The following is a 14909-nucleotide window of genomic DNA, read 5'->3' as shown; positions in this document are numbered from 1 at the left end:
ATGAATGTTTCACAAAGGCAGCAGCTGGTGCATTCTAATTGTTAGGTGTGCAGGAGCTGAGAGGGATTCAAATGTAGCAATATAGCAAACCCGCTCCAAATTTAATCCTGGATGAAGGAGTTTTGGAGCTGGAGCGGGTTTGTTGCATTTGCAACGCTCTCAGCTTTTTCACACATAACAATTAGAATGGGCCAGCTGCTGCCTTTGTGAAACATTTCCCTTTTAAAAGGGCTCCAAGGGCTCTGTGTCCACCATTTAACGCCTCTTGCCAGGTATGCTGCCTCAGTTCTGATATTAGATGGACTGCACCTAAGGTTCAAGACAGGAGGCTGAAAAATAAAAAAAATTACACTCCAGTCCTTGATATTAAATATGAGAAGGTAATTTGAATCATTTCCTGAAGTTCTTATATTTTGTTGAAGGATCTAAAATGGAAGAGGATGTTCTAGGCCAATGTGTAGTTTTCAGCCTAGCTACCTGAATACCATAAAAGGGGAGGGGGAAAAAACCCACGTTTCTCAAATCTATCAAGTAAGCCCACAGCAAGCTCCATTTCTATGGACACAGAATGAATTCCATCAGTATTTTCAGTGTATTTTCAGTGTCACTGTCCTTCATATGGAGACAACAGGCAGAAGTAGACATATAATTATGTTATATTATTAATTGGTCTATTCAAGTTAAGAATGTTGCTGCGTAGCTCAAATCTGAGCTATTCACATACCACTACATAGGCTTGTTGGAAGATAAACTGGCTACAAATTCTTCATTTATATATTTATTTATATAGAAAAATAGAATTTGTATATATTTATATAGAAAAATGGAACGCAGACCAGCTAGAACAAAAAAATGGATTACAAAAGGAGGCAGAGAAAGAGGGGGAAAACCTAGCATGAAAAATTAAATATGGGGTTTATTTTATCCCTCATACAGGTCACGCCTACACAAGATGCTGACTGTGCAGTCGTTACTGCAGTCAATTAGTCCTTGTATAAACAAGAACTAAGTGACTGTGCAGTAAGCGGAGTTACTATGCAGTAGCGTTGCAGAACAGGTTTTAGGTGATGCTGACAGCACAGTAGCTCGTTACTACTGCGCAGTAGCATCACATCGCGCTTCCTGCCATGCGCATGCAGTAGTAACAAGCTACTGAGCAGTCAGCGTCTTGTGTAGATGCAGCCAGAGGATTTAAAAAAAAAATGATTAGCTTATTCTCTGATTATATTACAGGGAAAAAAAATCATTCTTAAAACTTAGACTAAGTTTGAAAATCAATCCCTGAATTTGTCAAAAAGCCATATGTCCACTTCCTTCACCCATTTCTAGTTCAAATCAGAGCTGACAGTCACTACTATGAAATCTCTGCCCCCTGACCTATATAACGTAAGTTATAATATCAGACTAGTTTTTGTGTCCACGTTTTGTTCACCAACATCAGAGGTGGTAGCAAAAGCTCCAGGTCTGAATTTATACAACTGCCTTTTCACCCCTAAAAGGAGTCCATTCAGAACAGGATGTTCGTGTTTTATTGATAAAGGGAGGACTAGTTTCTAACACCATCACTCTGGTCCCTTTGGCCAACATTAAATTCATGCTTTAGAGTAATTTTTAAAACACAAAAAACAAACAAAATCCTGAAACCCCAAAACGATTAGTGTTAGTCACCGAGGTGTAGAACTGACAGATGTTGACATGCCTGTAGTTTTTAAAGCTAAATTAATCTTGCAAGAAGTCACACAATTTTTAGGAAGTCACAACCATGTAAATATGTACAATGTGATGACTGTTATAGGAGCACTAAATGGAAAAATATATTTTAAACAGACAATATGTTCCAATATACAGTATAGGAATTTTGGGGTGAAAAATAAAAACATTTTGTGGTCTGATAAATTAGTAAGCATGCAAAAACACTACTGTGTGCCATGAGCTGGTCAAGCAGCAGAAAATAATATTAGGTAAATATGCTACTATATAAATACCACCAACAGTTGATGAATAATCTGAATCTGAATCCTTCCCGAGAAGTAAAACATCAGTTAGAGAATTGTTCATGTCCTGTCATCCTACCATGGGCCATTTTTTACATGCCCTCATTATTGTTAGGATGCACAAGTTTCCCCTCCCTGTGGTATGTTCAGATGGATTCCTTCCACCAGTCTCATTTGGGTATTCTCCAAGCTGCCCAATGGCATGTAAGTCATGGCAGACGATCCCCCCCAACAAGTTTTGGATGGAAACAGGTAAAAAATTACATTATTTTAAAGCAAAGATGGGGACCTATCTTGGTGCAGCTGAATTGCTGGTTGGTACAGCAATTGTTTCAATTGTCTGCCCCTAACCCACAGTAAAAGAAGGCATACTGTAGTAATTTACCCTGAATGAAACATAGGGTTAATACTGCAGGCCAAGAACAGACTGGTGAAACAAATGGTTAGATGACCTGTGATCCCAAGTGGCAAGTCCCCTTAAAAGTGCTGAAACTGTGTGTCTATTTTTGTTCTGCTTTTTTACCTTTAGCCATCCCATCTGATCAATAGGGACAATGGACTTTGCCAAACCTTAAGACTAATCATTGCAACTCAACTGTCAATTTATAGTCATCACTGTAAGACCATTTTACAGGTTACAAAAATAGCTTGGCCTGAGGTTCATGTGGATTTATTTCCCAAACATTTTTATTTAGTATAGTATACTGTCACAAGAGAAAATAAACCATTTAAATATTTCAAGTCAAGTAATCAGACCCCTGGATCAAATATTAACCTTAAAAAAAGCATGCATAAAAAGAAGGGATAGAAAATGTATAAATCCTCAGTAAGGAGAGATATTCTACAGAACAAATGGCTGCATAATCCTGCTGCTTCTTTCAGCATAGGTTATGAAGGGCAGCAACATGTTTACATGCTTTCCATACATATAATTTTCAAGCTAATATCTTTTGGCAAGTCATCTGACCAGTATGGAAGTCATTTTTAAAAGTAATTTCCCTCTATTTCATTTTCTTCCCTTACACATGAATAAATGAATAATGCAAACATACTGTAAGCCCCTGGATACATACACAGAAAGCACTGCAGTCTTTCAACAAATGTTATCTGCAAGATATAACCAAGTAGACGACTGATTATGCTGTAAATTTCAAACAACATCAAAGATGATCATCATTGGATTGATCAGACAATTCCATGGTCTAGACACAGAATAACCACTTGTGATATTATTTGCTGCTAAATACAGACTCCTTCACAGGCATTTTTCTTAGTTGGAAGCCTTTCTAAACTCTGTTTATGCCGAGGAGACCTGAGACATTTTAGAACTACAGATATAATCTACTGAAACTAAAAATTCAGGTTCATCAAATGTCTCACCAAATGCACTGCACAACAGCTCATAGGTCACATGCTGAGCTCAGGCAACATATTCTACCACTACTGACTAGGGGGAAGGAGAAGTTTGACACACAAAAGACTAAGCATTCAGCAGAGAAAAATGCTGAGTCAAATCTTAAATTGCCGTCAGGAGAGTGAAAGTGAATTGTCTCAGACCTTAGTCCCCAATATCTGCCCCTCCAGCTGCAACAGTTTCCACAAGGGAAGAAGCACATTTGGTTCAATCTGAATTGCCGTTACCTCTGAGCAATGGGCACAATACAAATGGCTAAACTTTTAAGATCATGGCAAAGCTCCCAATTATCAGACCAGGATTAAGCTTCATAGACCACTTATAGGTCCATTTTGTACATTACAAGGCCTGAGGTTTAACTCCAAAAATGATTCCACAGTTATATATCTGAATATGCAATTAGACTAATTTTACTCACAAATGACTCTAGCAATGTCAAACAAGCCATCTTGGCTAAGTACAGACATTCGGGGGCATTAGGGGGAGGTTAAATCAATCCAAAATGGCTGCCTGATAGCAAGTAAGTCGGGGGGGGGGAAGGGGACTAGCTGGGGGACTGGGGGGTCCAGTTCATTCCTCTCCCATTGCCCCAATACTTCAGATGCAACTTCAACCTTAGATTTGAGTTATGCTGAATTATTTCTAGTCCGTCCACCCCCACCAGAACTAATGGTTTCAGCTGGCCAAATTCCACTCCTGGCTATGTTTGTGTAACCCCCTAAATATGAAAGCCAGAGAGAAAACACTCCAAGCCATGTCACCTCTGCCGACAAGACAGGAGTAAAAATAGTGACAGGAGATTTCTCTCTCTCACTCTAATGCAATTAGATTCAAGTGAAAAAGTTGTTGTCTTGAGATGGTCAATATTCTGATCGTTACTGTTTTATAAAGGTGTCACCTAAAAGACACTTGAGCAGTCAATTGCATAGTGCTTAAAAGCATCAGGCATAGAAAAAAAAGGGGAGGGGGAGGGGCTATATTGATCCTGCCAGGATTTGAACCTGCAGTTGTGTGTACCCATTTGCACAGTTGGAAAAGCTTACATCATCAAAGTGTAACCTGCATTCAGTGTAGCTCTGTCGCTCTCTAGTGGCTGAATCACATTTGAGTTACCTACTGCTTTCAGCTGACAGAGGTGACTCTTTTAGCTCAGGCAGTAGAGGCACCATGTCTTCAGATACAGAGGTTTCTTTGTTCAACACCTACTGCCAAGAACCCATCATGTAACACATGCAGTGAAGGTATTTCAGATCAGAGGTTAAGTTTCTGAGTTCTAATACTGCTGAGATAGAAAAGGATGATTACATTAGTATAGATGCAACAAAGGAATCCCAACACATTTGTATCACTTGTGCTGCAGCTCTCATTTTTGGATGTGTACATTTAAAAATCACACTGAATATTATCCAACAACTTCCTTATCATGGAAATAGCTGTGGTTTGCAATGCAAGGCAGCTGAATGTAGAGAAGCGGTAAAGGGTAGGAGGGATGTTTGAGGGACAGAGGATGGCCAGAGGAAAATGACTATGTATTCCCCACTACATGAACACAGAAACACTTCACTTCATGGAGCTGGGCACTTGCTCAACTGTGCAATTTATTTAAATGCCTGACCTATAAACCATGTGTTAATCTTTTGGGAATACAGCAATGCAAATCATTTTTCTCCTCTTTGTTAAGGCTGTTGAGAAGTATGAGTGTGAAGTAGTTGCATCTATGAGCAATTCCTTATCTATATTTCTACTGCAACCTTTAATTTCTGGGATGGGTGCCCAGAGGACAGGTTGGGTACCTACAGATGTATTTTACACATTTGAAGAAATTAACAAAAGCAACAAAAAATACTAGTTTGGGAAAGGGGAAAATAATAATCTTTGGTGCTTTCTGTCCATCAATCTCTCAGCACTTTACAGGGAAAAAAACAGTACCATCATCCACATTTTACAAATGGGGAAACTAAGGCAGAGAAATGTTGAATGAGATGCCCCAGGCTGCACTCTTACAGAGCTTACAAGTTTAGGAAAAAAAAAGTGCCTGTGAAAATAGCCACACTATTTGCCATTTTCATTAATTGCTCCCCTGTGCAATAGCTGCTTCCCAAAGTAACTTTGCAGTGGTGAGTGCTGCTATTAACGTCAACAGAAGCAGCTACTCCAAAACAGGCAGTAAGACCTCTCATCTGGCAGAGGTAGTCCTTGTTTGTCTGCCAAATACATGCCCATGATACTTATGACCCTTCCATGTTTATTCATTCCCCTTTGGTAATGATACTGGTGGACGATTTACCTCCTGTGCAAAGAGGCTCCAAAGACTACAGTCACAATCCCAAATTAACCTGTCTCTCTCAATTTTTCAATGGCATTTATAGCATAACCTGAAATGATGGCAGCTATAAATAATATACAGTGCTCTAAATTGGAAAGAAAAAAAAATAGACTGCTCCTTTAATAGTACAGTATGCGGTATGCACAAAAAAATAGCACAAGAAAGAGATAGCAAAGGACAAATGTACCCACCAGAATGGAACTCACACACCCCAATTAACTGTTGTCTGTCACAGAGAAATGGTCTATGTGCCTAAAATACGTATGCTTCCTATATTGGTATAACTCCTGTACAGGAACCACCACCGTTTTAAGAAAATCTGGACTAATATACTTAGAACTGTGATCCTGCCAAGCCCTTAGGGATTCAGCAAGAATAAACAGACCTAGATTTGAAAATGTTAATTCCTTGTTATCAGCTATTAAATGTATCTGGCTAAATACTTATTGTACAATGGTGGCAGATAATATATTAAACCACTTAAAAAGAAAGGGGGTACTCAGAAGTTATCTTTAGCACAGACCACTTTTGGTGGTAAGGAGAAGGACTAGTGAAAATGAAAAATAATAAAGATACTAAGTAGTAAGTGAATGAGATGCTCTTATTTTACAAAGTTACATTAACTGACAGCACTCCTGTTACTTCCTAGTTAAAATCAAAAAGTCAGTCAGTAGACAAAACTAAAACTAGGGTAACACTCAGGAAACAAGGATGTATTAGAGTATGTATTGCAAAGCTTTTATTTTCATATGATGTATTTATTAATGCCTGATTCATTTTAGTACCGTATTTATATTCCGCTAGTGCAATATAAGCAGTCTATAGGACAATATGTGGAAATAGAACAGATACTGTGCATTAGACAGCCTCAATAGAGGTACAATTTACATTGTATTCTTTTGGCTTTCCAGAGTCATTTGGTTGCACCTTGCCTGCACTGAAAAAATCATCCTATGAAGTAATCAAAGGGCAACATTAACGCTAAAAAGGTACCAATAAGTATATGTGTGAGTCCCAATTGTTAAGGCAATTTCCAGTGCAGGGGATAGGATTTCAGAGATTTAGCACGTTGTAGGACTGGGCTTTATACTTGCATAATATCAACACTAATTTTACTTATTTATTTTGATTTTATTCATATTATTCAATTTAAGAAGATTTTCTAAAATGTAACACAAAACTAAAGCTCACATGTTATCTATCATTTTCCTAACAGCTGCTTTGATAAAGTCTGACAGGAAGATTTACAATTTAAAAAAAACTGGAAAGAGACATCAGAACCTGTGTCCTAGATGAATGAGAATTACTATGTATTGGCATTAATACTAGGCTTCCATGTATACTATTTATTGCATAGTTTCAAAATGTTACTATTTACTATTTAATCATGGACTGTGAGTCTCTCTTTAAAAGTGAACATGGAGAATGGGTTTAGTCTAACTTGTGCCATCTTCTATTTCTTTGTGAATAGTCACATGCTAAAAAGTGGTAAATAGTTAATTATGTTGTACAGGTAAGACCATTATATGCAGCACAGCTCAATACATTATTTACTAGGGTTTTGAAGAGGAAAACAGTGTGGAAGAATGAAAGGAAGGTAAAAAGGAAATAGAAGCTTCCTCAATCTTCGGATTCCACGATGAATGTTATATTTCAAATCAGTATCGAACAGTTTTAATGTGGCTTACCTTTAAAGGTTAATGAAACTCAAATGCATTCACTATTACAAAACACACCGATATATGATTCTTCAAAGCTTTTATGCTAGAGATACTTACAGTAATGACACGAGTTTCTACCTGTTGCACCTGTAACTCTAGTAACAAAAGCATGAGACAAGATGCCACATGAAAAATATTTAGCAAAACAAAACCAGAAAAAAAATCTTCAGACGCAGACTTAAAACAACCTTTTATATGCTCTGATACCTCATTTAGCATCAGCAGCATTTCTCAAGACAGGCAATTCCAATGATGTCCTCAACATACTGGTTTGTACATGGCAGAAATGGAAAACTAGGGAAAACAACTATATAATTTACTAATGGCTTAGTCTGTATCAATGTGGGTGGCGAGAGGAAAGGAGAGGAAAAGCTGTGAACATAAACCTGCTTCAGAGACCTGATATTCCTTTAAGCAGACAAGTAAATGCAAACAAGACAGATCCAGGTGGCATTTCCAACTGACACAGTCAGTGCCAGGTGAAATATTTACTTTGCCAGGTGAAATATTCACTTTGAATTCTTTGCCATTTTAGAATTAAATTCCATTTTAATCTCTACTGGCCTTTGGAAGCAGAACTGAAGATGACAGTACAGACACTCTCACACGGGTCAGACTTTAGGGAAAAGGTAAGGACGGGTGACGTTATAGTGGATCACCAAGAATGAGAACGGTAGTAAATGTTAGCCTTTAGGATTAAAAAAATAAAGTCTTTTCAGAACATGCATGGAAAATTCATACAGGTTTCTGAACAGCAGCAGTTTCTCTAGTTTGCCAAAGTATCCACAGATCCCGTTTGCTCACAGATGGGTTTTCCAGTGGCCAGGTTTCCGGGCTAGCAGCCACCAGACCAGTCAGGGGGCAGGGTGGCATCTAGCGGGGCCAGGGCACTTCAGACATGAAGCGGGCATGTGCCCGACACCTAACCACAGGTGTGTCCTGCGCCCCCGCCACACAACCATTACACTGGCCAGTGCCCAAACCGCAGCAGGGCTGGTTTTCCTCTGCCTCCACAAAGCCTGTCGGGCTGGTTCCAGTGCTGGCCCCGGTGTTCAGCTCCGGGGCGGTCACAGCAGCACCGGAGGCGGACTGCCCCCCGGCCCCTCACCGCCGATCAGCAAGGGACGAGCTTGCTGGTGACATGTCAGGGGCGAAGAAGGTCCCGGGCGGGGCAAGCGGCGGGCGGGTCATGCCGGCCTCTCCCTCGGGGGTCGGGGGTCCGCGGCACGAGCGAGGGCGAAGCCCCGCGACGAGGGGGCACCGCCACTTACCCAGCAGGAAGCAGAGGAAGCGCCTGGGGAGCAGAGCCATCGCCGCGGCCGGGGCACCATCCACGCGGGTGCGGGCTCGGGAGGGAGCGCTTTATCCGCAGCCTGGCGCCTCCGGGGGGGGGGGGGGGACGGGGACGGGGATCCCGCCCCGCGGGGGCGACGCACAGCAGTGCGGCGGGAGGGCGGCCGTCAGAGGTTCCCGCGCGCCGGGCACGGCACGGCACGGCACGGGACAGGACGGGGACGGGCGGCGCGAGCGCGGCAGCCAGCCCGCCCCGCGCAGCCGCCGGGTGTGCGCCGCCTTCCCCAGCCTCCCTCGACATCAGCAACAGCACAGGTAGGGTGAGTCTGGCGGCAGCCCGCTGATGCCGCATCCCCAAGCCCGAATCACTCAGGGGGCACGTCTACCGGGCATTTACTGCCCCGCAACTTCTCCCAGGTTAAGCGGCTCTTTAGCCAGGTATCTACACGTGCAGCTGTTAAAGGGCAGTAACGCCACGTCTAAAGTTAGTCCCAAGTCAGTCCACACACACACACACACACAGCGCACCACTGCACGGGAAGGCGTTGTCTACACGTTGGTTACTGCACAGTAATGATTGGGGCGTGAATTTGACACCTGCGTCATGCAGGTATCAAATGTCTGCCCAAGTGGGCATACATCACCATGGTTACTGCGCAGTAGATGCACACCCAGACGCACTACTTTTTGGCTAAATTTGCCTAAATTACCACGCGGTAAGTGTGCATGCATAGATGCACCCTGGGAGTCTTAACTGACTTTTGAGCTTGTTATCAGCACTTTCTTATGACTACTTGCCTCAAAATAAAGAAATCCTTCAACTCTGATGACCCAGTTCTCCCTCCCTCCCTGATGGCTTACAGTGAGCAATATAAAGTAAACAAGATGAGGACTTAGTTGCATATTTATTAGTATACTTTTTCAGTGCACTATAGTTTTTCAACAAATACGATCATTTTGAGCTTCCAATAGGATAACTTCATATTTAAGACCTGGCAGTGCTGACTTGCCTCAAAACAGACTCATATAGAAGCAAGCCCCAGGCAGGCCCTTCACCCTACAGCTTGAAGGGTGATGACCGGGAATGTGTCCTAGGTGTCCAGGGCCGAGCCAGGTACTCTGCAGGCTAAACACAGATGCATGGCTTAATTCAGGCTTGAGCAAACTACAGACACTGCCGTGGGACAGGACCAGCCCCTTGGGCCAGTTAGGCAGCACTAAGCCAGCCCCAGTTAACTTTGCCTTGGAACAATGGCAACTCATTCGAGTTCATTACACCTTCCATGGAAAAAATGTGTCTCACGTGACGTGAAGCATATCCTGGTCCCGTCAACCCCATGTTAAACCAGTTGTCTGTTGTTAGCCCAGGTTCTTAGGGTAGGACAATGGACTTTTCCTTCTGTAGGATCCCAGAAAGGCTTTGTTCCAGGCCTAACCTGGTGTGTTGCCTCCCCCACACCATGCAGTGGTTTTCAAACATCCTACAGTCACGTAACCCTTTCATGTCATTTCTGCTGCTGTGGAGCCTCTGCCCCTGTCCGAAAGACTGATGGGACACAGGCCTCCTGGCCCGGCCTCTCTTCTGCTCTGCCATTACCCCAGCTCCCTGATGACTTATTGTGGAAGCCCAGGGCTGGCCAGAGCACAGGCTGAAACCCTCTTCCTTAAGATTTCAAGATTAAGCCAGCTCAAGTTTAGGCAGAGCTGCCCTTGGAGGAGGAGAAGGGGAAGGGGAAGGGGAAGGGGAAGAGGCTCCAGACACCCTCTAGTTCCACTGGATTTTGATTAGAAACTGAAGTCAACAGATTCTTTCCAATGACTTTAGGGCATCTGGGAGTAGTAGGTGTTGAAAGCTGAACTCTTAATTAGTTAATTACACAATTAACTTCACAGAATTGAGGGCTTACTCCTCCAAAGTTCAATACAGGAAAGGATTTTCATGGTGGGAGCTTTCTCTCTAGCCTACCTCAATGCTTAATAATTAATTAGTACAAATAGACTCATTTATTAGTTGAAAACCACAGGACTATATTATAACAATAATAGACAACAACAACAACAACAAGGGCGATACAGAAATATGAAAGAGAGAGCAGACCCTTTGCCCACTTGCAACGATGTTTCAGTTGCAGGCACAATCAGCTTAGCTTAACTCTACGCACAAGTTTTAAAAAATATATATTTCATGTTCCAGGTCAAATTAGCCAAATCTGTTCCAAATCACATCGACTGAACAGAACTCAATCGTTCCAAAATCCAAATCGATTGAGCAGGCAGAACTCAATCATTCTAAGCACCACGTACGGCCCTACAACTGGTGAGAATCCTCCATCCCAGACCTATCACCCTGGGGCTTCAAACAATCCCATATCCATCGGTAGGCATTGTACGTACAGGCCCAAGTCCGGAGGTCTTGGGGTTCAGATGCCCCTAGATTTAATTTTATTAGAAAATGAACACTCAATTACTGTACCCACAGTGATCTACCCCAAGGCTCCCACTCTCCCAGAAGCTTTTCCCCCTCCTCAGGTACTCAGTCTTCTCTTTTTAAGGGAGTGTGATACTGTACCATTCAAGGGCAATGGCTACTCAGCACTAGTCTGTTGCATTGGGTCCTAAGTTTGTGTCACTGGGGAGCTTCACTCCACCCAGATAACACCCACACAGCGACCAAACTCAGAGTTTCACCCACTGACCCAAGCTTTCTTACAGACACAACCATAATACTAACCATTCAGCACATCAAACAACACTTAGTCATGCCTCACAAAGTCTCACTCACACCCAGACTCACACACACATCCACATTAGAATGAATCCTCCCCCCCAACACATACCCGGAGTCTTAGATACAAGCTCTTTTATAAGTTGCAGGGGTACAGGTCATAGCCGTGTTGGTCTAAAGACACAGGCAGACAGGGTTCTTTGGGTAAAGCTGGTATCTTTTATTTGACCAACTCAAATAGTTGGAAAAATTCTTCTTTGCAAGCTTTTGGGTACAAGTACTCTTCGTCAGGGTACACACCAACTGCAGATGCTTCCTCAGCCTGACGAAGGGTACTTGTGCCTGAAAGCTTGCAAAGAAGAATTTCAGTTGGTCAAATAAAAGCTTTACCCAAAGAACTTCTTATAAGTTCCAGTCACAGCCCCTCTGTCAGCCGCGTTCATAACCAACCATTCTCTCAGAGGCACTGTCACTCGCATGTCAGTCACTGGCTGTTCCCATCTCACCTGATCACCTCATGAAAAGGTACTGAATGCACGTCGACTTCTTGCTAGTTTTCGCACAAACACAAGTAACTAAACTGCACGTGCTTGGACCTTCAAACTAGGTCATTACCTCATTGAAGGTAAAGAGTTCACCTTTTCTAGAACCTTCTAGACCCTTAGCTCATGGACATAGGCGACTGATGCCACCTGAGTCACGGTTGATCTCGCCAACCAGGAAGCATGAGCAGTGCCCCCGGACGTGCCAGCAGCACTTCACCTGGTGCCCCCAATCCTCAGCTGGTGCTCGCAGGGGGTGCACTGGTGCTCCTGCCTCCCCCCTGCCTATCACCTAAGCGGGGAGCGCTGCCTGTCAGGGGGTGCACCAGCACTCTCAGAGGGTGCACGTGCATCCCCATGCACCCCCTACACACTGCCACTGCTCGTGGAACATGCATAACACTACTTTAGCTACATGACTGCTAGTTGAATTACCTATCTGCTACACAAAACTACCAACAGGCCAGGGGATGTACCACCTTGCAGCCTACATAGGTTTGTGTGTGGCATGGGTGACTCAGACCCATTTAACAGGGAGGAACCTAGAGAGGTGGTGGAATCGCCATCCTTAGAGTTTTTAAGGCCTGGTTCAACAAACCCCTGGCTGAAATGATCTAGTTGGGGATGGTTCTGCCTTGAGCAGGGGGTTGGACTAGATGACCTCCTGAGGTCCCTTCCAACCCTAACTTTCAAAGAGTCTATGATTCTATGACCACCCTACTCCCTACGACAGGCCAGAAAAGAAAGGCTGCTGTTAGGGGCAGACTCCCCAGAAAGATTGCAAAAAAGGAGTAGGTAGAGGAGGAGAGGGGTGTGGAAAGAATGAATGCTTAGATGGAAGATTTACATGAGTAAATGACATATTTTCTACAGCCTCCTTACAGCAACACTTGTTAACTCTCTCCAGATGAGACTTCTGGTACAACAGACTTCACTACTCAGTCTCAGCCTACTACATAAATGCAAAGGAGAATCCCCTCCCTTTTCCCTCTTTAATACACATACTCCTTTTACCGACTGTGAGATGTCATTGTGGACATTGCTTCTACCCTGTTACAATTAAGGTTCTTTTAGGGATAAGTTATCTAATTAAATTCGTGATTTTCACCAGGGTGCCACAGCACCTCAGGATGTCTTAAGATCCTTTCAAGGGTGCCACACAATATTAGCACAATTAGACACACAAATGGGATGTGCAAGAAAATTCACAAGGAATTCGTGGTGCTAAAAGCATTCTGGCCTGTTATGGTCTTTCTGAGTTCTTTGCAACAGAAGAATTGCTCTATTGTTTTTCTGCATTCAAAAAGCAAGTGAAAAATACAAACTGGCATTTTCAGAGGGATGCCTTGAGGCTAGAGGTTGAGAGTTACTGCACTAGATGTTGAAATCCATTCATTTATTATCCTGAGACTATACCACCTCTTTTGGCATTGGGTAGGTTCCCTTGTAGAGTATGCATGGCATTTCTGAAGATGGGTGGGGCTAACAGTTTTTTAAATTAATGTGATTTGTGATACTCCTGTAATGAGCTGGCTTGGTTCACAACCTGTCTGGTTACTGGAGTAAATTTTGTATTTGAATGAATGCAAAAAGGGCTTACTAGAGCTCTGTAGTCATTAAAGAGTACAATTACAGTAAATGAGACTGTGATTTGTGTGGAGGGTTAGTCCTGAAAACAAAGCTCTCTCCAGTACACCAGAATTTAGTTTCATTGACTTTCAAGGTAGCTCTTCCCTGAGAAGCAGTTGTGTGAAAATGGCACACCTCCTCATCCAACAGATCCTTGTGTGCATTTTCATTCCTATGAACACTAAAGAAACAATTTTAAGACAGAGCCAGGATCTAACAGAATTATTAACTAAGATGCAATTACTGGAACATTTCTAGCCTAGTGGGGTAGCAGGGACTAATGCACAGGTGGCCAAATGTCCTGATCTTTCTAGCCAAACCAAAATCTTGACTCAGTCACCGGACACAGAATGTTTGAGATGCTCGTGTCCCACAGTCAGCAATTTGTGCAGTATCCAACCTCCAATAATTTGTCATTAAATGACTTCCTTCACAACTCCGAGTAAGAGGTAAGTATCTTTGCGAGTGATATCTCTTATTGGACCATCTTCAAAAGCCAAATTTAAAGTACCTAGGAGAGACACACAGCTTGCTGGCCACAGCTTGGCCACTCCTGAAGTAGTGTAGCAGTCAGTAGTAGATCTAGGATACTGCAAAAGGGGATTTGGTGGCAGTAGCAAGCTCACTGAGCACGTGTCTGTCAGCTGATACACAAGCTCTCAGAAGTGAAGGGGTGCAACAGCACTACTGCACCGTGTCTGGATCCACGCCTTTGGCGATCTATAGACCATATTTGAAGTCAGGGGGTCTAACACAGGGGTCTCAAACTCAGTTTTGATTCCAGGCTGGATCCACATGACTGGATTCATAGGGCCAACAGTAGCTGCACTGGGTCTGGTAGCAGCAGTCTAGGGCAGAGGTCCAGGGACAGTAGCAGGGGTCCAGCAGCCACAGATGCAAGGGTTCACCCCCTTTGCACAGGGCCACATCCATCAGGGCCCAGGCCCAGGCCCTCACTTTTAGTAGCCTGGTAGGCTGATAGAACAGCACTGCAGGGTCTTTCTCTCTTTGACACTCACAGTTTAGCAGAAGATGAGATGCAACTTGCTGAATGTTAATTGCTCATATGAGCAGCAAAGGGTATACTTTTGATATATGAACTTCAAATTCAGGGCTGAAACAGCAGTACCATCAGTTAAAAATAAGCACCTCAAACGCCATCTACTGGCATGTTCTCAGGAAGTAAAGCACAGTTTCATTTTACCAGGAAGGGGAATGGAGGAGGAAAGAGTGAGCTGTGTCTGAGAAGAGAGAGTAGCAAAACA

General features: G+C 43.1%; 1 protein-coding gene across 2 annotated transcripts in view; it reads right to left on the bottom strand.

Annotated features, from left to right (window-relative positions):
- The window catches only part of RAMP1 (receptor activity modifying protein 1), a 111923-nt gene extending 102945 nt beyond the window's left edge, over nucleotides 1-8978 (bottom strand). Inside the window, exon 1 of one of the 2 annotated variants that reach the window (XM_006274372.4) lies at nucleotides 8727-8978. In XM_006274372.4, the coding sequence (XP_006274434.1) occupies nucleotides 8727-8766 (40 nt within the window). In that variant the 5' untranslated portion in view covers nucleotides 8767-8978. The remainder of the gene's footprint in view (nucleotides 1-8726) is intronic. The other variant, XM_014594274.2, reaches the window with a different exon arrangement.
- Between the last annotated feature and the right edge of the window lie 5931 nt (nucleotides 8979-14909).

Source organism: Alligator mississippiensis, chromosome 4 (assembly GCF_030867095.1).
Source record: "Alligator mississippiensis isolate rAllMis1 chromosome 4, rAllMis1, whole genome shotgun sequence".
Classification (NCBI taxonomy): domain Eukaryota; kingdom Metazoa; phylum Chordata; order Crocodylia; family Alligatoridae; genus Alligator; species Alligator mississippiensis.
This window is presented reverse-complemented; position numbering and strand designations above follow the sequence as displayed.